We start from the raw sequence: 25,693 nt of genomic DNA, 5'->3' as shown, positions 1-25,693 counted from the left end.
ACCGTAGAAGTGGCCCAACGGCTAAAAGCTAAAGCTAATCGACGGGAGACGCTAAGGTATTTCAGCTGAAAAGTTCTGACATGCACAAGCCGACAAGCGATAGGAAGTTAAATAAAGGCGAACCGATGTTCAGTTTCCTGTCTTACATAAACGTGAGACAAAGTATTCCTGAAAGGGTAGTCCGGGTAGCAGAGTGCTAGCATCAGCTTCTTTTAATGGCCCACATAAAAACAACTGAGGAGGGAAAAAAAAAACTTTACTGTAGACAACAGTGCCAACTGGTCTGGCATGCAGCTGTTTCCACAACCCTCCTCCCTATTCATGAAAAAAAAACAAAAAAAAACGATATTCTCATCTCAAGGCGTCTCAGGGAACAATATCACATCACAAACAATCCACCCACCCACCCAGCCAGCCTGCACGGTCACATATGGCACCAGGACACAGAGGAGCCAGGAGACAGTAGGATTACTACCACCATCACTCAGTGTTGTAGGAAACCGGCGTTCGGTGCCAGAAAAACGCCTCACGCACACCCGACAGTCAGCACTGCGCAGACATGGCGCCCCGAGACAAAGGCACATGCTTGTCCTGGAAGCGCGCATTCTCTCACAATCACGCCCACTTCATTTCCCCCACCACCGCCGCCGCCGCCGCCGCCACCACCTCCCTTTCGCACCAGTGTTTGATCAAAAGCATTTCCTGTGCATCTGCTGTCCCCCGTCAGAGGACTTTCAAACAAGTCCCATTACTCGGTGGCGAGCAGATGGGAGTCGGAACTGAGTTTGTTTAGAAAACCAGAGCCGAGTTAAAGAGACGCGAGCAACTGCACAGGAGGACTCCGAGTTTTACTTGTTGTGAGAAAGGGGGACAAAAAGTTATTCAAATCTTAATTGTACCGTGCATCGTCTTGCAAAAGTATACAAACCCCTTAGATTTTTTTCACATTTTGTCAAGTTTTAGTCAAAAACTTCTGCGTTTGCAGGGATTTTATCTGATGCACCCATACGTAGTTGTGCATAACTGCGAAACGGGAGAAAACAATTCACAAACAAACTGTGGCGTGCATCTCGATGCATCCACTGAGTCAGTCCCACTGCTTGCTTCAGTTGCAGCTGCAAGTGAATTGGACTAAAACCCTATCAAAAGTAGCTCAAATTGTTGAACATCTGAACATAAAACTTTTAGTTGTACCAAAGATTCTACTTTATGGAAATGTTTGGATCTAGCCAGCAGAGATTCAACTCTATTTCAGCCTCTAACTGTTTTTTTTTCTGTGTTGACCTTTATTACTTACTTCCCTCCACTGCTGGAAAAAGGAATCCCCACAGCATAATGCTCCCACCGCCTTGTTTTCCCGTGGGGGCGGTGTGTTCAGAGTGACGCGCAGCGTTAGTTTCCAGCCACACACAGCGTTTTGCATGCAGGCCAAGAAGCAGAACTGTGGTCGTTTCTGAATGCTGCCCGGTACCCTACATCGTTTCTGGCAAACACTAACGGGACTTCTTATGGCTTACTTTCTGCAGCGGCTCTCTTTTTGCCACAGGATATATCCAGTTCATGACTGACTGGCTAGGTTTGTAGTTGTGCCCGTACTCCTTTCATTTCTGGATGATGGATCAGTGCAGCATTAGTTGTTCAGATTTTCGTTTGTGCTGTAGCTCTGTTTTAAACATTTCCATTACTTCCTCCCTGGCCTGTCGGGTGTTTTTCTGCCCTCATGATGTTGTTTGATCACAAATGTTCGCTAATAAAGTCTTGAGGACTTTGGAGAACATTCATATAGAAATCCAGGATGTTTTCATACCTGATAGTTTGGCAGACTCGGTTCAACTGGGGACCAAAGCTGCTACATTTTGAGCCGGTGAGGTTCACTTTCACACTGCACTTTGTGAAACCAACTAAACCCTTTGAGCAACGTGTTTCCCCACTCGCCTGTGGCGGCACTGCACCAAGAAACACTGAAGGAAACAACATGAAAACTTCTGAAGAAGACACAAGTGCAACTTCCTTCTTCACGAAATACAAAACGAAAATGGAGTAGAGTCAGATTTTAGCGGCGGTGGGATTTCTTGTTTGTCTTTGTTAAAAGATTTCTCCTGCTAGTGCTAGTATCTCGTGTTTGTTTTGGCTGTGTTTACCCAGAATGCCCTGCGGCGTACTCCACTTCCTGCTTTTTGAGCGGTCTCCGGTTCGTTTGGCGTTTACGTTAAACAATCAAACCTCACGCCAGAATTCACTTCAACCGGACCGAGACCTCGGCTTTTAGGCGAACCAGAGTTCACGTCTTTGGTCCGCATCAGAACTCGATTGCAGACTTTCCAGGTACAAGGACTGGAGTTCGATTAAAACGGGCTAAACAGAGCTGGTGTGAATGCACCCTCAGTTATACAAACCTGGGCTGATCTGAAGCGATTTGGTTGAACTGGATTTTGTTCAGGTGTGTCATTGTGAAATGGGCTGAATTTATTTTAACACACAGTTTTAGATCTTACCTTGTGTTTAGAAAATACAATAAAAGTCCCAATAAAATGCATCAAAATTAGTGGTTGTAATGTGACTAAAATGTGAAAGACTTTAGCTTTTAAGAGTATGAGTCTTTTTGCGAGCCTCTGTAATTGAATCATAAAGACTGTCATCCCACATAACCCCTGAACCTCTTTGCTTTGCTGTTAAGTGGTCAGAATTACCCCGGTGGTATAATTTACCCAGAACTAAAGCCAGAACACGTATCCCTCTCAGGGGTCATTACGCTGAGGTCTAAGGGTGGCAAAACACACATGTGCCCTCTCCCCTGCTGCCTCCCCCCTGCCCCCTGCCCTCTTTTTTTTTTTTTTTTTTTTTTGTCAAAGTTTTCGGCGCTCGCTCACTCGAGCCGAGGGGCAGCGGCTGTCTCCCACCGTGCGATTCTATCTGTGAACGCTTCATTTAGACATGGTGGGCTTTGTCAGCCATTACAGCTCTTATTTTGTGTTAAACGAGCGGGTAATTAGGGGGGCCTGTAGTGCACCGGGCCCCTGCTGGGAGGGGTCAGCGGAGCGGCGGAAACAGTAAGCTGTCTCAGGGGTTTGACATACACGGGCGCTTTATGGCTCTCTGCTGTCAAAACACAGTGTTGTTTCTGGAAAATAAGGCCGACAATAACCCTCGATTTCAGGCGTGCGGTGTGTGCCGGTCTGGAAAGTAGAAGTCAAGGGACATTTTTGATCCTTTTATTGATGTTACTTTAACACTTTGCAGTTTTATTGACCCTTCATTAATAGCTCATCTGGTGGTGGGTGTCTTTCAGGAAGGACATTTTGTCCCTGTGTTTGATGAGCCTTATGGCTGCCATATGAGTCCAACCCCCCAGCACCCGCCCCCCCCCCCCCCCGCCTCGACGGATGTGATTTCCCCCCACCGTCTCTCCCCCTCCCCATCTAATATCTGTGGAGGAATAAAGTGGGACCACCCGTGAACGAGTGGTCCTCGTATCTCTGCGCAGTCGACTTAATTAATTGCGTGGTCAGAGTGATGAATATTAGCGAGGCTTTGTTTAAAGATCTGTGGTGTGAGGTTTACAGCGTGCACGTGTGTGTGTGTGCGTGTGTGTGTGTGTGTGTGTGTGTGTGTGTGTGCGTGTGTGTGTGTGTGGGTTTAGTAAGTGGTTAGTCAGGTCCCTCTGACCACTGCGCTATTAGCAGTAGGCTAACTTGGTTTCTGTGGCTTGCATTGTCCTTAATGGCTTGACAGCTCTTGGTTACCCTGTGGTTTGCCACTGCACCCAACAGCTCACCAAGTGTGTGGAGGCATGTGTGTGTGTATGTGTGTGTTTCCTCCTTGTGCTCGCAGATATGATCTGCAAAAGTCTGCGTCGGATCTCCCGCGTTTCTACCCGTGCTGCGTTTTTCGCAGGGAAAGCAAGAGAGTAGAGAGAGAGAGAGTGTGTGTGTGTGTGTGTGTGTGTGTGTGTGTGTGTGTGTGTGTGTTATGGGTGTCATTAGTTGAGTGCAGCCACAGTGCAGATTTGGAGCAGAGCTAATAGGCCTCATTAAATGTCATTTTGAGCTAATAGACAGGGAGTGGCTGTTTAAACCAATATGCTTTTATAGGTGGTTCTGTCTCCTTTCAGCTGCTCCTTATGGTGGCTGTGGCCAGCTGAGACAAACTTCCTGAGTGATTATAGCGGAGCTGCAATAACACAATAAACAAGGCTTTCTGTCCAAACCCACTGTTCTCATTAGAGTTAATTGATCGCAGGCGAACAGAGAAGGTGACAAAACCCCGCTGTGGCATCCATCACAGTCTGTCTCTTCTGGGGCTCGCGCCTCGTAAGCGGCCGCGAGTTTATGTTGTGCGTCAGCGCCGTTGGAGGTTCGTGGTCAGATCCATCTTTGCTGTTTTGGCACCTGGACAAGTCGAGACTTTGGGCTTCTGGGTTTGGGGATGGGAGCGAGGGGGCGGGTGTTTTGGTTCGGTTTTGGTCAGGGTGTTAACAAGTCTGGTGAGGAGGCCCTGGTTACTTAAAAGCCTGCAGACAATATTAGTGGTTCAGAAGACCTGTCTGCCAAGCCAGAAGCCCCTGTGATACACATCCACACACTCACAAAGCCACTGTACTTGTATGTGCATATGTTGTTGTTTTTTAATGCCTTTAGCATTACAGCAGCTTCAGTTTTAGATGTAAAGTGTTGCAGAGCTGGAAGATTCGAACTAAAATATGCCTATATGTGATTCAGTTAATCATATTGTTTAAAATACTTAAAGTCAAATGTAAAACCTGTGGGATGAGCTAACAAAAATCATGTCTGTTTCAATATGCAGGGCTAAATGACTGCTGTTGACCTCCTGAATGTCAGACATAGTACTTTACCAAAGTTAAATGAGTAAAGTCAAGTTTATTCTGATTGCCCATTTCTGCAGTTCAAAGGTTTTACAGCGTACAAACATAATACAGTAACCAGCAATCGTCAAACAGGTTGATCAATGTTCAACTTACTGCTAACCAAAACAGACCGATTTAAAGGAACTCGGTGTTTCGGCATGTTTTCAGGTTTCTGGAAGTTTCTTCCAGATTTGTGGCGCATAGAAGCTGGATGCTGCTTCAAACATCTTGGACATTTTCACACTTTGTCTTGTTACAACCACAAACTCGGATGTGTTTTCATTTGATTCACCAACAAACAGTGCTAACCTACCAAGGTAATGACATGACCGTGAACAAAAAACCTGGAATCACAAGTAGACAGACAGGTGGGGGAATTTACTCATTTTAGTTGACATCTCCCAACACACGGCACTGTTACACTAGACTAGAATAGCCGCCTTTGGGTCCGATTTCAAAAGTCTTTAGAATCTGTGGCAAGTCCTCATAATAGATGTTTTAACAAGCTATCCATCCAATCTGAAAGAGCTTGAGCTGTTTCAAAAAGTATCTGTTTTCCTCTCTCCTTCACTATTTTGTGCTGGTCAGTAACATAATAGTCTCAATACTTTGCCAGGCGCTGTGGACGCGATCAAAGGGAATACGAGCCAAGTTTTCACATCATTCTGCCTTTAAATGTAGCTGCGGATGAAAGGCCTGAAAATGCGTGAACGTAAATATTAAGAAGTGTTTTTTTTCGATGATGTCGTAGGACGAATGCACTGTCCCAAAGCGTGACATTCAAGCTGTTTTCTTTGTGGCGGATTTTAAAAGGGCGTAGTTAGACACTCGGTGACACTTGACAAATTGCTGCTGTTAATTGTTTATCTTACACAGCATGACTTTTAATCCTCGATTTTGGGAAACATAAAAGACAGCAATAACAGGTTGTACTTTCTACTACATTAAACTCAATATAAACCTCCTTTTTCACGTCCTTCTAGAGTTACACGAAATACGTTGGTAATAGTTTGGACTTCTCTTCTGAAAACTGTACTTTAGAGCTAAACCCGGGTGGAAATAGAAGCGGGGAAGCTGAATTTTTCACACTGAGCAGAAAAATCGACGTGCCTTTTCCATGGAGACGGGAAGAGCTCTTTAAGCAATTTATTTTTATTTAGTCAATCATACTAACGATTTATTTACCTACGCATTTTACATTTGACTTTCTATGCAGTCTGAAAGTTACAATTCATGTTCAAACCTGACGGTAAGTACCTTTACAGATGCTAATTGCAGACGAGGATCTTTAGATGTTATCAGTGGCTGGCTTTTATTTAAACAAATTAGACACAGGATTCAAGGCATGTTTAATCTCTAAGGTTGATGTTTTGAGCAACTTGTGGGGAAAAAAAAAAGCAGAACTTCTTGACTCAATCCAGGTAGGAGGATTGCAAAAGAATCACCTTCGTCTTGAGGCTTTTCGCAATGGGAACCGGACGAATAAAACTCACCCAAACATCAGGAGGAAAAGAAATCAAAAAGCAGGATCGAGAAAGGAGAGAAAAAGAGGAGGGTGAGGAGGGATGAGGAGGGCGATGAAACAAGAGCAAAAATACTCCAGGCTTTTCCCAAGGCAGCCAGTCACTTGAATGTCTTATGAAGTTCCTTGAAGAGGTGCCAAGACTCCTACAACACAGAATTATTCACAGAGAGGGCAAGACAAAGAGGAACACAGAGGAATAAAGAGACACAAAGTGAATCATAAAGAGATAATGACAAAAAGGACTATGTCTGGATCTGGTTTCTCTCTGAGCTGCACCAAAATAAAAACATCTCTCGGATTTGTTCTCCCCTGTTCTGAGTCAAAACACTTTAATGTGAGCAGAAAGGTGCAGAGGGAGCCTGTCTGGAAACCGCACACAGCCCAAACTGTCTGCCTTGCTCTTTAAACTTTGTACAGTATTGTACAAATGTGTATAAAGTGTGTTGAATAAATGTATGGCCTCTGGGAGTTGCTGCATGTGTGTGTGTGTGCGTGTGTGTGTGTGTGTGTGTGCCCTTCCCTCGCCTGGCTAGCTTCCTCCAGGCTGGAACGCACGGACCACACAGACGGCTGGCAGAGCTCCACGACAGCCTGGCTCCCTCTTTCTCTTTTTTTTTCCCTCTCCCACTTCTCTTTTTCGCTCGCTGCCTCGTCTTCCACACCTCCTTTCTCATCTCGCTTTTTGTTTTTTCACTCCTTCCTATTTTTCTCTCCTCACAAAAAAAAAAATCTGTTTTCATTCTCCTCCCTCCGCCGTGTCTCCTCTTCCCGCCCTCCTCTCCTCCGGGCTTTTACACCAGACCCCCATGGCGGACAGGCACTCGGACCACACCGAATCACCCGTTTCGCCGCCGCCGACGCCACGCTCTGCCAGTTTTGGATCGTCACCTGAAATAATTCATTGCTCCTGAGAGCCCCACAAAAACAACACGGCCACTGTGAGAGCATTGAATAATAATAATAAAAAGAAATGCACTGAAATAGGGGGCCGGTTTATTCATTCGTCAGATTTACTGTTTCGCCGTCACTGACTGGCTGATTCGATGGCGGCCCCGCGGGACGGGAAGGAGGGCCTGTGGACTCTGAAACAACCCCAATTGTCCAAACTCACCAAGCGACCATGAAGGCCTCAGCAGAGGGCATGATGGGACAATAAATTTGCATTTTGTCTTTATTCTCAAACGTGTGACGAAAACATGCGTTTCCGTCACACGTTTCTGAGCCGAGGTGATACGCAGAAGAGCTTTCTGTTGATGTGTGTGTGCGCGTTTCTGGAATTCGCCTTTTCTAGGGACAAAAGAGATGTCAATGAGGAGGGTTTGATTTTTGCAAAAAGGGATATTACCATAAATTTTCCCAATTTTCCCAATAACTTGACTGTATTTTGTTGGGAATCCTAAATCACCAAAAACATTTTACTCTCACAAAGGGTTTTTTAAACATTTTTTTTTAGACGTTTCCGTGCTGTTTTAATAGAAGAATATTGCTTTGGATCAAGGAGGTTTTTGGTCCAACCAAAACTTTAACAATAAACCCAAGCTCATTGCTAAAAACAACACCAGCAAATGATGTTCTTGGATCTTTTACTTCATGCTCTGGATGTGAATACCTGAAACCCCCAAAAGAAAAGATAAAGCAGTGTTTTTTGAGCAGCTGCAGACTCACTCATAGTAAAAGGGTTATGGCCAGTTGTTAATCAAAAGTACACAACATTTGCTTTGCAGTCTGTAGCGATGGTGCTTGTTCTCGTAGCAACATCGCATCACCACTTCATTCAGGCCCAACGTGCCGCGGTGCTGTTTCGAAGGAGGGAGGAGGAGTCTGGTGGTTGGAGCACAGAAGGTGAAACGGGTCCGACCTTCTCACTGAAGGGACTTCCTGACTGCAGGAAAAGTATGATGGAATATTACCATCATGGTTATACTTAGGCTCAATTTAGTGGTTGATTCTCTGGTATAAATTATTGTCTGAATCATTAGCTGTGATGTAAACAGCCAAGCTCATTCATATCTGCCTTAAATATACTAGTATGTGCTACTCAAAGTGGAAATAATCTGTTTATACTGTAGCTATCACTATGTTTTAAACACATAGTAGTCAAAATTGACTAGTTGTTTACCTCAAAATATTCAAAAATACAACTTTGGGGCGACATGTAAGTGAATAAATCTGATTTTTTTTTCTTTTTGTGAGAAAACAAAAGAGGGGAAAAGTCTAACTGTTGTTTGGAAATGTCTTGACAAAATGATGGAATTTGGAAGATTATATTGGTTTTAAAAAAGCAACATTTTAAAACTTTTACTTGAGGCTGACATTCAACCTCTGCTTGATTACTACTGAACAGCAAGCAAAGTTGTGATATTTTGCAAGAACTTAGTACTTAAGCAGAAACTTTTACTCAAATCGTTTGAAGGATTTAATATTAATGAAAAATAATTCAATGAGCTTAAACAAGTTTACTTGAATTTGTGCCTTAAAGATAAAGACCCTTTACCGGATGATTTTGTCATTTTCTTCTGTTTTTGATGAGTTCATAAAGACACCAGGTGTAAAAAAGTGAATTTTTTTTTTACTTGTAGGCATGAAATGAATGCTTTGTTTGCTTAATTCAGACAGACTGACTCATTTCATATCACTTCCCTTTGCTAAGCTACGCTATCCCTGTATTGGCTAAAGCTGCGTGTTTTTTGTGAACGAAATTTAGCAGGAGGGACATAAATCTTCCTGTCTTATTCTTGGACAGCAACCAAATGGGCTTGTTTTACCAATTTACATCCAAGATTCATAACATTTTGAGCTGTGGAACGTTTGAAAAAGAAAAGCGGACACAGTAAATCCAGCACAATCAGCTAAGCTAGCTAGCTAAACGAGCCGCGCTGTATTTAAGCGAGATCCTGTGCTGGGGGCACATGAGAGACAAGTCATTTGTTTGAGATTTCTGTCCTCGGAATCAGATTCATTCTAATGCAGCCATTAATCATTGAGGACTTGTATTCTGTTGCCTGCTTGCTTTAAGTAACACTTATCAGATCAACAGCTGAGAGTTGAATCCAGACGGCTACAATAATACTATTCTAGGATCAGAGTACAGTGGTTCAAGATATAATCTAAAGAAATGTTATTGATCCATTATTATTTCTGGTTGTGTGTGTGTGTGTGTCTGTGTGTTTGCATGTGCCTGACCCAATGGTGCCAGTGTCAGTGTGCAATGATGCTCTTGTTCATGATCGCATGTCCAGACGTTTCCATACCTCCTTTCTCTCTCTCTCTCTCTCTCTCTCTCTTTCTTTTTTTTTTGCTTCATAAGAGTGTGTTAAAGTTGCTCACATCTGGTCTGAATCTGTCCGTGTTTCCGGCCGCTGGCTGGGCAGGGAAGTGGCAGGCGCTATCGAAAATCTCCGCTGTTTTCACAGGGATGATGGGAATCTCAGGGACTTTCCCTAAGGCAGTGAAATCATCCGCTTTTCCCGCTCCTTTAAATACCCCCAGCTCATTCCTCCACCCAGCGAGGGTTCCGATAAAACAGCTGAGTTGTCTTGTGTTTGGCAACTGTTGTCCTCTAAAAGGTGTAATTAACTCATGAAAAACTGTATTTACCGTCAAGGCTTGCTAAGCTAATGGGCTTGAGGTCTGGCTGTTGGGAGCGTAGATTGGTCCCTAAATGTTATTGTTGACATCTTCCATTCCTGCAGTTTGTGAAAGAAGTGTTTTCGTTTTTTTTTTTTTTTTTTTTTTTTTGGGGGGGGGGGGGGGGTTCTGGTATTCTGTGTCCAAATATACAACTTTCAAACCTGATAGACCAAGATGCAAATTACCAAAACGAAAAGAAACAAACTGAACACCTAGAAGAATTACTCTAACCTGGATGTAATTAGGTTCCAATGTAGACTAATCTTTAGCATCATAGGTTCAGCGTCAACACTTAGCTAAAACATTTAATGAGGTTGTAGATCCATTCAATAACAGGCAATACCAGGACTTTGTATTGCCCTGGTATTGCCAGGACAATCCTTTCTGTCTGGTGACCATTACTGTTCTGACAGACTCTCTGGCCACATCAAACTCGTGATGCTCTGGCAATGTATTCATTTTTGCTCAGACTGTACTATTCCCATCCAGAATGAACCAATAGTTTGTCAACTCCCTGAAGTTTTTGATAGTTCCTACTAGGGCTGTTGTAAACGAATATTTTAGTAATCGAGTAATCTATCGATTATTCTTACGATTAATCGAGTAATCGGATAAAAAAAATTATAAAATGAAATATTGGTAAATCTGGCATAATACCGGTGTTACTATCAGGTATCAGTATCAGTCCAATTTTTCATATTTGAGCATCCCTAACAGTTGCTTTTTTGTAGTTTAGAAAACTAACCTGTAACAATAATAGCTCACTTTCTAAGTTAACCAGAATAAAAGTTATAGAAAAATCTGAAATTATATTGAATTTAATAACAAAGAGGCAGGCTCATAAATATGCTTATAAAAAATGTCTACAATCCAGCTTTTAGTTTATGTATTCATCTTCAGTGAGTTTAATAGATTAATTAAACTCACCTTGCCACCTAACCTGTCACGCTTTGGGTTTGAAAATACGGGAAATGCCGCCTGGAGTGGGAGGAGAGGGCGAATGAACGAACATGGGGTGGAGGGGAGGAAATAGACCAGCGGACTGACGAACCGTTAGACCGGGGGACGAACCCGGGGGAAGCAATACGGGATATTTACGACACCTTCACTGGTCACACTCAGAAACTCATCTACCAGCCATGTACGATGCGCTCCGCCACCCGTTTCTTCAGACCGGGATATGAAATTTATTGTGCGGTTCGTCGGTAAAGCTACATTTACACGGTAAGCATCAGCTACTCAGCCGCCCGCCCTGCTCAGTCTATCCGCTCACCTCAGCGCTCTTCCCGCCGTTCGCTTTCAACCAGCAGCCCCGGAGGAGAAATGCTGCCGTACTCCAGGCATTCCCCCAGTCATTTTAAGGATGCTTATTAGTTCCCCAAAAACGATAAAAAGTCGGGCATTATCATCAATCAATAAAATCCCCACGGGCCAATCTTGAAGACTGGACTTTATGCCGCTGAGACTTAGCTTTTGTCAACAACTCAGAGGCGGAAGTGAGAGCTCCGCGCAACGCAAGTGAAGTCCCGGCCGGAACACGGTGCGCTAACTAATAAAACGTAAATTAACGAAGCTTCGAGGCAGGTAAATTTTCCTCGAGGAATTTTAGTAATCGAGGTACTCGAATCATTCGAGGAATCGTTTCAGCCCTAGTTCCTACAAAACCTAACTCAACCTACATATTAATATTTTACCAAGCAGTTAAAAAAAGCTCATATCTGGCAGTAACCAGACTAAGGGTACAGTACTTGCTGTATATTTTTATGTTAAATTCTTTATATTTGCAAAAGCAAAATTGATGTGCACTACCTGATTATTGTGGTTACTGGAACTGGCTTGTTTCCTTTTTTTCAGAGTTTCGATGGTCAGCTCATACCTACACATTGCCATTAAATCCTTTCCTTCTGCATTTAACAGTATCATCCTTGTGTACTTAAACCACAGCCAATCAGTTTATTGTTTAGGTATTAGACATAGAAATATGGATAGAAGTACTCATAAACTGCTTGAATCTCAAACAATTTTGTTTCCTAAAAATTAGTCTTGCCCCATATTTCCCTTTGTTTTGGTTCTGAATCATTTTTGGACCAAGTGACTTGTGAAATATTACAGATAAACACTTTAATAATATTTGTCGGCGCCATAAAACCACATTTCCTTACGATATTATGAGTAAAATTTTAAAACTAACTTATTAACTAAATCATTAGCTATCTGTGGTGGGCACCAATTTACAATGCATTAAGTAAGTTCTTTTGTACCCAAACTACAACAGTTCACCCAGTCCACAACACATCGGTATTTATTCAAATCCATCCCCACCTCTAATTGTGAAAGGCTCTTCACTTTAGCACAAGCCCAAATCATTATCAGCTCACCTCCTTGTTAAAAAAAACAACTGTTTTGTTTGACAAAAAAAATGTCATGCTGCTTCCCACCAAATATAGCCGACCTCATTAGAACTCAATTTTAAAGTAAATTTATTTGAAACTTGTTTCCAGAAGGCATAAACTCTGTTTTTAAGTTCATTTTGTACCTTATGATTCATTGGATCCAATGGACCTTTTTTTTTTTTTTCTTCTTCTCTTATTTCTCATGAGTCATAAAAGTTGGTGTATATTTGTTCAGGTGTGGCTGTAGAGTAGAACAACTTACCATGACTGCTGAGTCTGGTAACATTTCCACATGGGACTTTTGGTGTCTAAAACTGTTTTAATGTGTTGCTTTATTTTGAGCATGTGAGCAGTTTCACATAGTTGTTTTCCAAAATCCATCTTGAAACACTTTTGTTTCTTTGTTGTTGTTTTTTTTGCTTTTTGACTTTCTTGTTCTACTTTGAATTATTGAGTATTTTAATTTGGAGCGTGTCGAGTAGTTTTAGGATCCTGTGGCCTTTAATTTGGGGGTTTAGGGTTTAAGGAAGCGACCGAAGCAACCCGACCTTTTTCTCTATGAATGATTTACAGCCTGAGCCACCGAGCTGACTTCTCACTTAACTGTAAATATTTACAGTAACAGTAAATTTAACCTGTCCAAATACCACGTTTGTTTTTTCGGGATCCTCCTGCAAAGAGACGTTGTGATCCAAAACCCTCTCTTAACCGTTTCACCATTTGTTGCAGCCTAATGGGGCCTGTGTCGCCTGACTGGTTCAGAGCTCTTAATTTACTGGTCATTGGGGGTCTCTTCCTCACCCTGTCCTCCTCCTACTTGTGTCTGTCCCCCTCATCTCACTTGGAACTCCTTTAGCTATTTATTTCCATCACCCGGAGACAGGCCGAGCACAAAGCCTACACTGTGTCCCGGGGCTTTTTTAGGACAGAAACGCTGCCTGTTTTAAAATGGAAACGCTATGATTGACTGGGCACGGCTTACACGGAGGAACGAGGAATGCCTCGACATGAATAAATTACCCGCCGGAATGATGGAGACACACTATTAATGAAGTATGGAAGTGAATTACTGTCGACACAAGATATTTTGCTCTCTCTGCGTGCGACGTTAAATCAGACTCAGCCTTTCCCGTGGAGTCTGAAAAACAACACAACAACAGCTGAGGACATCGTGAAGATGGCGGACGAAGGCGGTAACAGAGGCCGGAGTCCGCTGAAAAGCAGCACGAAAAGCGTGGTTAGCTTGTTAAAGTGCTCAGAGACAAAGACCTTAATTTTTCAAGACTTATCTTGTTGTTTCAGTAAAACACACTGATGTATTTGGCCTTGTCTGTTCATCTGTCCATCCTCAAGAAGTTACAATATTAGTGAAAAGTTCACTTATTTCAGTAACTCACTTCACTAAGTGCAGCACATTATATAGATTGATCAGACACGCTGTTTCATTTATGCTAAGCTAATAAAACATGACATTAAAAGTTAAAATATGACATCAGACTAAGAAGAGAACATTTTTAATACAGAATCATGAGCTTCTATGTTCAAGACTCTTATTTTCACATGATCTTACAAACAATATATCTTGTCCGCACCAAGGCAATCACAGAGATCACACTACAATTATAATGATATAATTACATCCTGTCTGACCAATCAATGACTCCTTTTTTTCCCCCCCCTTCCAGTCTGATTCATTGCAGCCAGATTTTTGGTGTTTTTGGTTCCAAGATGTTGTTCCACAGTGAAATAATTTGTTGTGAAGAGCAAGATGGTTTTTAATGGCATATCTGAGGTCGAAATAAAGCGGAGTTGCAGAGGTGGAATGGTGCCAAGCTGTAATGGGCGACTCTGGAAGAATCCACTCTTGTCATTTTGCATTTATTTACCCATTAAAGGGTAAAAAGTCTTGCAGAAGCTTGGAAAGCTGAACACGTTACGCAGCAAAGCTCCTCCAGCCAGGATGTCAGTGATACATTTGATAAACCATTCTTTTCTCTTTTTTTTTCCTTCTATGTGATGCTTTAGAAACACAAATGATGACTGTCTTTTTTTTTTTTTTTTTTTTTGTTTATCCTCATGTCTGCTCTCCTCAACACCCACCCTGAGTTGTAGGTGTAGTGCCAGGCCTTTGTTCCCAGCTCTGACTGCAGGCAGGTTGGGCAGGATTCTGAAGTAGCTCACTGTTTCTGCCTGAGCCAGCTGGAGCTCGGCCAAACACAGCAGGAGTTTCTGCTCTCCTCTGTTTGATATTTACTTTACCGCTTTTACAGGGGAACTAGTGCAAGACCAGACAGACATACTGACACAGTGCTGTGTCGGTGCTGAAAAGAACTATGCATGTGTGTATGTGTGTGTGCGCAAGGCCCCACCTTCACTGAACGGCAGTCCACACCTGGCCCACGGCCTGGGAAGGTTTTGATTGGGTTCCCACTGCAGGCTTGATAGGGATGGAAAAGGGTTGGGCTCAGAAGAAGAAAGTGTACTTGGTCTGGTATGTTGCGGCTTACCGCACATGGGTTATCTAAGTTCATGATTTTTTATTGTTTACTAGTAGCTACAGTTGCATATCTAACAGTATTAGTGGGTGGACTGGCTGATGGGACGACCGGGGGCTTTCCCGGTGGCCTGGTGGGTTAGTGGGTCTGTGGTTTAGCTCGTGGAGGAACTGTCACATTCGCCACAGAGCCTCGTCATTTTTGGTGCATCACGATGCCTCCAATTACACCATTTCAAATACCTTCTCTGCTCTCCTTCGCTACAATTGGGCAGATTTGGTGCATGCCCACTGGGTGGACCTGCAAAAACCTGAATGAGTGCTACCAGGCTAACCCGGCCTACGAAAACAATTAGCCACTATGGTGCTAATTATAAACTCAAAACAATCACAACGCAGAAAAGCTTGTTCTCCAGTAGCACTGCATAAATCAAATCTCCGCCTCTGGCTCTCGCATCCAGCCGAAGAGACAAAGTGAAGAACAGTAGAGCTGAATATCACCGGCATAGAAATGATCAGACGCGTCTGATTACTTGGCCTATATGAGAATAGAAAAGAAATTTAGTTTATTTCAAGCTTCTTCCTTAGGTTCAAACAAAACACATGCATCTTCAGAGCTTCGGTATATTTCTCTCCAAGTTGTCATCCAAGGCAATGCTAGATATTAGCCTAGCCTTTTGTGGATTAGGTGCCATAAAGTAGCCTGAATCATCCCACTGACTTGGAAAAGCAAACTGAGAGTCATAGCACCAAAGATCTGACTTGTCATCTTGCAGAGGATATTTGTTGAAACTGAACGTTTTCATTTTACACTTGATATACTTTGTAGTAACAAGTCACACGCAAAACACCAACGTGTGGCAGAAAACTGATACTGATTACCACCCATACCAACTCTTCCCCCTTTGCTGTGGGGATTGTTTCTTCTCAGAAGGGACAGGAAAGCCGGTCAGAAAAAGACTTCCAAGCCCACACACTGGTTGCAACAACCTGTAACAGTAGTTGCCTCAAGTTGTCTTTGCCAAAATGATAAGTCCTGCCATTGTCACATGAACGTAACTGATGTAGCCCCTCCTTCTTCTTCTCCTCGCTTTCTTTCTTTTGTTTTGTTCAGGGCACCGTCAGAAACTTGAGGACCCGCCCAAAACCGGCCTGTTCTCAGACCGCCTTAGTGAGCTTGAGAGGATGAGGGTGAGGGTCACGGTTCCCACGCAAACGCCCCGGCCAGCTCTCAACACTGCAGCCAACACCTTCAACCCGCAGGGTCAGACACAGATAACAGGTGAGCTACTACGGTTAGCTTTTGTCAAAGCGAGTAGTTCAAGTGTTAAACATCCACCTGGTGTTTAAAGGATGGCGATAACAAGGCGTTGAGTGTAAGCAGAGTTTGTGGAGCAACTAGTTACATTCACTCAATTACATTTACTTTTAGGAGTTTTTGTACTACTCTGTACTTTTTACTTTTACTTGAGTACTTTTATTATGAAGTATTACTGCTCTGACTTGAGTACAGTTTCTGGATTCCCTACCCACTGATTTGAAAACATTATTTTTTTGTTACTTATGTGAATTATTGTCATTTTGATCCTTAAAATACCAAAATTTCCACTTAATTTCATATTTTGGCCTGTGTGATGATGCCATTTTTGAATATTAAATGAAGTAGTAGACTTTTTACCAAATACTTTTTTATTCTCTTGGATGTTTCCATTTTTTTACTTTTACTTGAGTAAAAATATGGTGAAGTAGTGCTACTCTTACTTGAGTACATTTGCTGGGCACTCTACCCGTCTCTGAGTGTAATCCAAAAAAAATGAAAGCATCTCCAGCTTTTTTTACGACATAAACTTCAGCATGGCCTAAAGCTGCAGAAAGACTTATGACTGCACACATGACACACATACCCGCCTTACAATTCATGTTTTATGTCAAGACAAGGCATTTGAAACATTTTGTCCTTTTTAACAATGCGTTGGAAATGCGACACCGAAGATGCTCGAGCCTAATCTCCGACTCGCACCACAAGCTTTATGACCGCTGAGCGTTTGCCAAGCATTGTCCGGCCGAACCACTTACAGACTCGCTGTGAAACATCAAACCCCAACTGGAGCCGCGGCCTGACGGCACGAGAGTCTGCGGAGCGTGTTATGTTGCGTCTGAGATTGTCTGTCCCCCCCTCTGCCCTGTCGCTCAATCAATCTCCAGCTTAGCCGGTAACACCATCTCTCACGGCTGGGCACGGCCGCCACCCGATCGCTCCCAAATCGGGAAACCTGTCGCACGTGGTTATTTAAAGTCTCAGTTATTTTTGGAGCCGGGCATTGTAGTGCTTCTAAGGGGATCGTTAGAGGCTTGGTTAAACAGCGCCTGTTACACACTCTGGCTTAAAACGCGGACTCGTTTTACCGAATGATATTCAGATCTGTTTAGTTTGTGAAATCGTAAAGTAAGAATAAAATTCCCATTTCGACTCAACCTCTTGCGCTTTTTTCCCACTTAACTTTTCTAGCTGTACATTTTCATCTGCTTGCACTTTTTGTCCTTTGTTTTTAATACAAAGCAGCGCCATGGCTAAAGTGTTTACGTTTCTTTTTTTTTTCTTTTTTTTTCACATAGCAACCGCTAAACCTCAATGCATTTCATCGGGAGATGAACACAGAGTTGTGCTTAACTGTGGAAGGATAAAAAAAAAATAGCGTAAAAATAACATTCAATCCCTGTTGTGTAACATAGTGGTGGCAGGGTGGTGCTGTGGGGCACTTTGTGTTTAACAAGGTGGAGAAGGTTTAGACCGAAATCCAACTGAGAATCTGTTTTCTTTTTTTTTTTTTTGTAGCTAAATATTCCAAAAGCATCTTCCTCCTTCCACGTTGTAACAACGCACCGCTTTGCTTCACGTAAAATCCCTATAAACTACATTGAAGTTTAACACCGTGACGTAGCAAAAAGTGGAAAAGTTTCTCTTGGCACTGCATATCAACTTTCTGCCTGCTTGCTGATGTGTTTTTCTTTCACCCTCCTTCTCAAGCCCAACTTCAGCATCATTTATTCAACTAAATACAAAGTCTATTCTTCCAGTAGCCTTAAGAACAACAACCTACAGCTTACAGTGTTTCTAAAGGGAAAAAAAACAGAAAGAGCCTTCACGGTCTGTTGTGTCGTTGCACAGACACAATAACAGAGTCTATCACGCTGTGGTATTTAGCGTGGCGTGTTTACATCCTGGACCAGGGCCAGCGAGGCTTTTCTGTTTCTCAGCTGCCAAGCACAAAGTTTTATAAGGCAAACAGGAAGATCTTCTCTTCAGAGGTAAACATTGGTTGTGTCACTGGGGAAACCTTTTCCAGAATACACACAAGTGATATCTGTAATCCTAAATAAAACTACAGATGAAAAGAGACAAGGGGGGGGAGGGTGGAAGAAGCTGCTGCAAATGTCTGACTTTAGCAAAACTGATTGGAGTGTTTGAATGTGCATGTTGGGGCACTTGTAATTATTCTCCCTTTTTTTTTTCTCGCTTCCTTTTTTTTCCTTCCTTTCCTTGCTTCTTTTCTTCCCATCAGACCCTCGTCAGCCCCAGTCCTCTCCTCCGTGGTCGTACGAACAGCCGTACCCGTCCTACCTGAGTCCCATGGCGTCCCCCTCTGTCCACTCCACCACTCCCCTCTCCTCCAGCCGAGGCACGGGCCTGCCTGCCATCAGTGACGTGCCTAGACGATTGCCAGGTAGAGCCATTACTCTCTAGGGAAAGATAAACGTCTAATATCTTAATGCATCACGCATAAACGCAGGTCCTCTCACTGCGGAGCATTAAATCAGACAGAAGGTTTTCCTGTTACGGATCAGTTTGAATTGCCAGTTGCTTTAGTACCAAATGCCAAACTAACGAGAGAGAGAAAATTCACATGAACTCGAAAAACTTTGAAGAATCTCAGACAGCTAAGAGGTTCATGTCCTGGCTTTGTAAGCTTCTGATTGGCTGATTAACAGCACCTGAGTGAGTCAGATGAATTGAAATAACTACAGACAACTCTAAACAGCGTTTTAATGTTTAGGCCGTTCATGAAGGGGTTCTGTGTAGAGGTTGCTCTAGACTCTTTCGTTTCCGGTCATTTTGACTGACAAGGTCAAACAAAGAAAAACAAATCCTGTCATAATCTGCTTATAAAATGATAATAATGACTTATTCATTTGCGGTTTATTTTTCTCTAACAAGCTGAACAGAGACCTGCATCACAACATCGCCCAGAAATTACATGAACACATGCAACTTTTTCATCCACTTGTGAGTGACCAAATGTCTCTAGTCCAGTTGCGGACGCTATTGTGAGGGTTTGGATTTTTGCCTCAGACAAAAAGTATTTTCATGGCTGTTTTAATGTTGATCTGAACAGTGAATATACGCTCTGATGCAGCAATGGAGTTGTGTATTACACGCAAAACTTCAGCCAAAGTTTTGAAATCGGGGAACATTTCTCAGACTGAAATGATTGAGGGGTTTCTCCTGATCCTGCAAGGCTTTGCTTCAGTGGAAGAAAATTCTGCCGCATTAGCTCCTTCTGCACCAGCGGTTCAGCTGCACTGGTCTGTGACCCATGAGTCAACTGTCCTTAATTTTTTATCTCCCAGATAGCGAGATGCATTGAGTTCAGTATCCAAGTCAGTGGTAATGGTCTAATACATTTCTGATAGATTTCCTTCAGATTTTGCCATCAGCATTAAAAAAAAAAAACTGGTCAAAGATGTAAAATATTTGGTCAGAGCGACCCTTTGTCCTGTCCCAAAGATGATTGTGAAATGTGAGAATTAACTCCAGAACAAAGGCAGCTGCAGGTAATGGAGAGTTATTATCCATAGTGAAAAAAATGATTTACCAACATTAACTGAAAAGACACTCAGTAAGGAAGGAGCCAGTACTCCAAGACAAACATAAAAAAGCAGTTTACAAATGAACTCTGGAATAAGGACGTACATTTTCAGAGACTTGTGTTTGATTTGATGAAAAGGTTTGACTATAGGGCTTAGTGCTACTTTGGGAGGGAAAAATGGGATACAAACAAGCCTACTGTGAAGAACCGTAGTGACAGAATCATGTTGTTTGGGTGTTTTGCTGTGCGCCTTTAAAAAAAATGGTGACATTTTGAGGAAAGAACATTTTGAGGAAATATTGTCATCATTTTCAAACTTCAGCCAGGAAGTTCACGTCTTCCAAATGGACAACAAGCCTAAGCAAAGAGCCAAGCTGGCTACAAAGTGCCTTAACAACAACACAGTCAGTGTTTCAGAATGATCTCAGTCCTTCAGAAGATTTTTTGGTCAGAACTAAAAAGGTGTTCATCAGAAAGACGAATTAAACACCTGACACACTCATGTAGCTATATGTCTGCAGGAATGAGCCAATATTCCAGTAACCTAGTGTTGGAAGAGTATCCATTATATTTCATCTACGTCAGAGGTGTCAAACCCGAGGCCCAGGGGCCAAATCTGGCTCGCCGTAGCTTTTCAAGTGGCCCTCTAGACTTCAGATTACATCAGTAAGTCCCTCCAGTTTTTCACAGATCTGCAAAATTCACACAAAATCAACAAATCTCCACATTTTTTCTGATTTTACTGCAAATTTTCTCAAAATTGATCAAAAACACAGAATTTAAGTCACTGCCGCCTCAGCCGTTCTTTATGTGAAGTTACAGTCTGTAATTCATACGGCGAGTAATAAAAAGTCACATTTAGAGTCATACATTAGCGCAAATATCGTAAAAAATTCCTTGGAAATATTTCCAAACAATAACCACAAAATCTACATTTTTGACAGCAACAAAACACTAAAACAATCGCAAAATCCTGGAGAAGCAGCTATTTATTGATATTTTAAAAGTTTAAGAACATTCAGATTTTTGATATGACCCAAAATGAAAATGAGTTTGACACCCCTGATCTACGTCATCCGAACTAAAAGGCAATACTACCAAACACTAGGCAAATGAACTGCATGTAAATTTCTGCATTAGAAAAAAAGCTAAAAAAAAAATAAAATAAAATAAAAAGTTCCCTGATGTCAAACTGAAAAAAATCTGATAATCCTAACCGGCCTGAAAAAGGAAAAACAATTATATACATTAATACATGTAAAAATGTGATTTCAGATGGGCATTCACACTTTTACACACTGGTGCTAATAAAAAGGTCCTCCCCACCCAACATCCCCCCTCCGCCCCCCCAAAAAAACCCAGCATTTATCAGCAAGTTGCTGTTAGCATGAGTCTGATCGCCTCGCTAACAGAGGACAGAAAAAGAGCTTGTTTCCTTTTTCGCTCTGCGCCTTTGATCCCAGAGGAGCATGGGTAATAACAGGCCTCGGGATAATAACAGGGTCGTGGCTGACAAATAAAGTGTCTTTACAGCGATACGCCGCTCTCTCAAAGCATTCTGGGTAATAGCATTAGCCGCTTTCTTCGCGCCGACGGCGGCGTCTGCATCCCGATTTGTCTCCGACGTGAAAAAAAACTCCTTGAAAACTCTCACATGCCGCCAAACTAGTTTCTCCCCCCGTACACCTGTTTGACTTGCTGCCATGTGTAGGTTTCTTTCTTTTTCTCTCTCTCTCTCTAAGTTTCTTTTTCTCTGTTTCCTTGTTCACCCTCCTCTCTGTGTGTGTGTGTGTGTGTGGGTGTATGTTAGTATGTTTATGTGCCCCAAGCGAGGGCGGGTGATTAAGCGCTGCAGCCGTGTGACTCTGCATCAGAAAGGTTTAAAACCCAGCCAGCTGCCCTGTCAGCTCTGATTAGCTCGGTCTTTCCCCCCTCGGCCTTTCATCTCGCGAGCGCCGGGGCTTTTGTTCTCCGAGTGACAGATGTGCACGAGAGAGCATGCGCACACGTTCCAAAGCCCAGCCTCTTCCCCTCCCTCCCCTGCCAACCCCAACGCCCCGCTCGCACACCTGCGCGAGGTGATGCGCCTCAGGCTCGCTGATTTCCAGAGATCATGTTGACACCTTGTCAGGAGGCTCCGTAACATTATCTGTACCACAGATCATGCGAACAGAAACTGATATGCCCCTTTGAGTTTTTCACAACTTGTCACTTTTCAATCACTAACTATTTCAGTTGTGCGTAATACGATTGACAAGCGAGCTGCAGTGCATAATTGGATTGTAGAAGGAAAATGAAATGTTGTCAATACTTTATAGAGCCACTCTTCTACTAGTCTCTTGGGAAATGTTTGTTTTTTCAATTCTTCTTTGTAGTTTGCAGTAGACTATCTGTAAACTTAGATTTATAAGACTTTACACAGATTTTTAGCTGGATTTAGTTTTGGCCTTTGACTAGGCCATTCTAAGCAGAGATGAATCGATTAGTAAAATAATCGTCAACTAATTTAGTCATCAATCATTTACTGGAGTATACAGGCTCAAATTTGCTAAAAGAAAAACACTCTGAGCAGTAATTAAGAAAGAACTGTATAAAAAATATCTACATTTTACATATAAGATTAAAAAGTATATATTTTAACCCAAAGCATGAAGTGGCCGTTTAGCTTCACCTGGTTCAGATCCAGTGAAATAAAACAAAATCTCTTATTAAGCACCGTTTGCTGTCCAGACTGGCGACCTGTCCAGGGTGAACCCCGCCTCTCGCCCGGAACGTTAGCTGGAGATAGGCACCAGCAGCCCTCCTGACCCCACTAAGGGACAAGGGTGTAAAGAAAATGGATGGATGGATGCTGTCCAGTTATTAATCAAAATATAATTATTATTATGTAGTTATTTAATACAAACAATAATCAACAGATTATTGTTGATTATTGTGTTGATGTACGTCAGGGACTGAGCTTTTCACATGTTGATAACAGAAGTGGTTTTTTCAGCTGCAGGTGCATCCGTTGCTACAAAGGTTCAAATGTACACTAAATGAATGCCGTGTTATGCAATTTTAGGCAAAACAATGTTTGTTTGTTTGTTTCAAAAAGGAGTTGAATTATTTATTATTGTTTATGTATTTCTAATATGATATAAAACAAGCTAAGGTGGTTAAATGAAAAGTCTTCAGAATGTGTCTTTCTTTTTCTAAAATCATATTAATCAATTATCCGCCACTTCACCAATGTCCCTATGTCTGATTTAAAATAAAATGTAATCTCCGTAGCCTGAGTTTCCAACCACCATATTTCACCTTGGGGAAGGTGTGCTCCGACATATTTAGCATTTTGCATTTGGGTCAATAAAAAAGAAAAGTTCAGTTTGGGTCACTTGTTGGGTCTCCTCCTATGTGACCTTTGAGATCAGCTTTACAAGGACCTTTCTGAAGCTCTCGTCCAACAAGTCTTCTTGCCACTCGTCCATACGGATCTGATTTGCAGAGTGCACCACTTGTAGTTGCCGTGGTAACGGGCTCTTACAGATGAGCTCTGGGTCTCTGCAGCTCCTCCAGAGTTACCAGAGGCCTCTGTCTGCCTCTCTGTAAAATGGAAATGACGGGAAGGTGTAATATCACACCTAAACATCATAAGGTGTGATATTATGATGTTTATCCACGATCCTTCCACATAATAATTAAAGGGGCAGGGTTATGTACTTTCTAGGGACACAGTGCCATCTAATGGCACAATCAAATAACTGTGTTACCTTCAGTTGTATATATCAAACATGACTAAAAAGAATGCTTTGAAGTTGGTCATCTGTCTCTTTAAGAAGCTCCTACTCTTTCTGACACTGCGCTTTAAGAGAACAATGCAGAATCGAGCTGAGCTTCTGCTCCTCTCAGCTCCTCCAGACTAGCGGCAGCAGCAGTTAGCAAACATCTGGTGGAACTGCAAGTCCGCTAAGCTCATCATGCAAACGACTTCTCAGTCCAACGCTGCTAAGAACGGTTGTAAATATAATAATGAAGCATAATGAGAAGCATTGTTCCCTTAAGAGCAGGAGCTTCTTAAAGAGACAGAGGCCCAATTTCAAGGCGTCAAATTACAAAGTCAAAGTTATGCTTAGCATATATTTTATAACAACTGAAGGTGACATAGTTGCTCGATGGTGCTGTAAAATGGCACCAAGCTCCTGGAAAATATTTAACATCATCCCTTTTAGCAACCCAGCCCATGTGCTGAGCAGTGGTCGCAAAAGTTCATCAAACCGAGTCATAACACCTAATTCGGAAATGACGCCTCGCTGTTTGAAAAGCCCCTCCAAACATTTAGACACTGTTACACTCTAGTTTCCTCTCAGCTAATAAAGTTTGATCTGGCTCATCATCACAGGGCCCCTCTGAGCATCGGGGTAGGCCAGAAAAAAAAAAAAAGAGAAAAAACAGTTAAAAACAAGAGTCGGTATTTTATTGAACAGCATTGAGATCACACTTCTGCCCCACAACAGAGACAGTCGCCCACTATTGCTATTTGAATCAAACAAATCTGGTGGAAAGAGGAAGTTTAAGAGCCCTAATTGGCAGCATATGCTATCTGACGCTAGCGACAAACCCCGGCTTCGCAATCCCTCCCTGCACATAAACACCGCAGCCCTCCTCTCCACCTCTCCACCAACCCAGCCCCCCTGTCCTCTCGGAGCAGACATGGTGACACGGAAGACGCCTTGTGATTTATGATAAGAGCGCCATGGCTGGACTAAACCACCGAGAGGAGACGGATGGAGGGAGAGAGAAGGAGGAGGAGGAGGAGGAGGACCTCCTATTCTCCTTCAACTCTTTGCCCAGCGCGAAGCTCGCCGCAGCCAGTTAGTGGTTTTTGGGTATTTTTTAAGGGATGAAGCAAAAAGAGGAACGAAGGGTGAGATGGAGCAGCTCCCGCTCGGCTCTCTCCGTCGCACACAAACACACCCGTGCGTGCCCGTATACACACACACACTCATACACGCGCACGCAGTGGAGCCGATGGGAGGCGAGGAGAGGAGCCACATCAGAGCTCAGCCCTGCCTCATTATGGATCTCATGGAAACTGTTTCTGCACAAAGTGTTTCCACATGTGCAGCTCCTGATTCATCCCAACTTGCCTCTTTTTTTTTTTTAATGTGCATACAGTATTCACACACATCCACTCTCGGCACACGCACACACAAACCAACTCCACACGCATATAAACAATCATTTAGACACACGTAAACATGCGCCAACACACACACACACACACACACACACAGAGGAGCGCGGATGTCTAAATACATTAAGGCATGTGTGGCTCAGCGGAGGTTATCAAAACTCAGGAACGGTGATTCAGATAGTATTTATAGATAAGTGCTATTCCATAAACCGCAACGTTAATTTTGCCAATTGGTGAATACACATATTGGACTCGAAATGACTGTAAATTTACAGCAGGGTCTTTGTTGGGGTTTTTTTTTTTAGAATTTCTCAAGAGACAAATTTATTAAATTCAATTATTCTACAAGAGGTTTTAAAACTGATACACAAAAAAAAAAAAAAAAAAAAAGATGTGTAATTACAGTGCCGTGCAATGAGCTGCTGGGCCTTTTTCACATTTCGCCACGTGACAACCGCAAACTATTTTATTAGGATTTTATGTGAGAGAGCGGCACAAAGTAATTCAAAATTTAATAACGTTTTTTTTTCTTCTTCTTCTTAAAAAGTGGTTTTCAAGCTTGGTTTTATTTTCCCAAAAAAAAATAAAAAATAGAAAGTGTGCCGAACTTTACTTTTTCATTAAGGAGAGGCAAAGGCAATGAGAATATGGATGAGCTACCTGTTGGCTCATTGTGTCAGAAAACCTGTTAGACTCTTATAAATTATTTAAAATTTACTTTTTCTTTAGCTTTATGTCATTTT

The 25,693-nt window shown here is 42.5% G+C and overlaps 1 protein-coding gene across 2 annotated transcripts in view; it reads left to right on the top strand.

The window, feature by feature from the left end:
- The window catches only part of runx2b (RUNX family transcription factor 2b), a 61,636-nt gene that overhangs the window by 31,414 nt on the left and 4,529 nt on the right, over window positions 1-25,693 (top strand). The window contains exons 6-7 of one of the 2 annotated variants that reach the window (XM_015002430.2): window positions 16,021-16,188; window positions 18,470-18,631. In XM_015002430.2, coding sequence (XP_014857916.2) covers window positions 16,021-16,188; window positions 18,470-18,631 — 330 coding nt within the window. The remainder of the gene's footprint in view (window positions 1-16,020; window positions 16,189-18,469; window positions 18,632-25,693) is intronic. The other variant, XM_088002207.1, reaches the window with a different exon arrangement.

This window comes from Poecilia mexicana, unplaced genomic scaffold, assembly GCF_051168715.1.
Source record: "Poecilia mexicana isolate PSO_F unplaced genomic scaffold, ASM5116871v1 scaffold_21, whole genome shotgun sequence".
Classification (NCBI taxonomy): Eukaryota; Metazoa; Chordata; class Actinopteri; order Cyprinodontiformes; family Poeciliidae; genus Poecilia; species Poecilia mexicana.
Note: the sequence above shows the minus strand (reverse complement) of the source record. Positions and strands in the feature narration are given on the sequence as shown.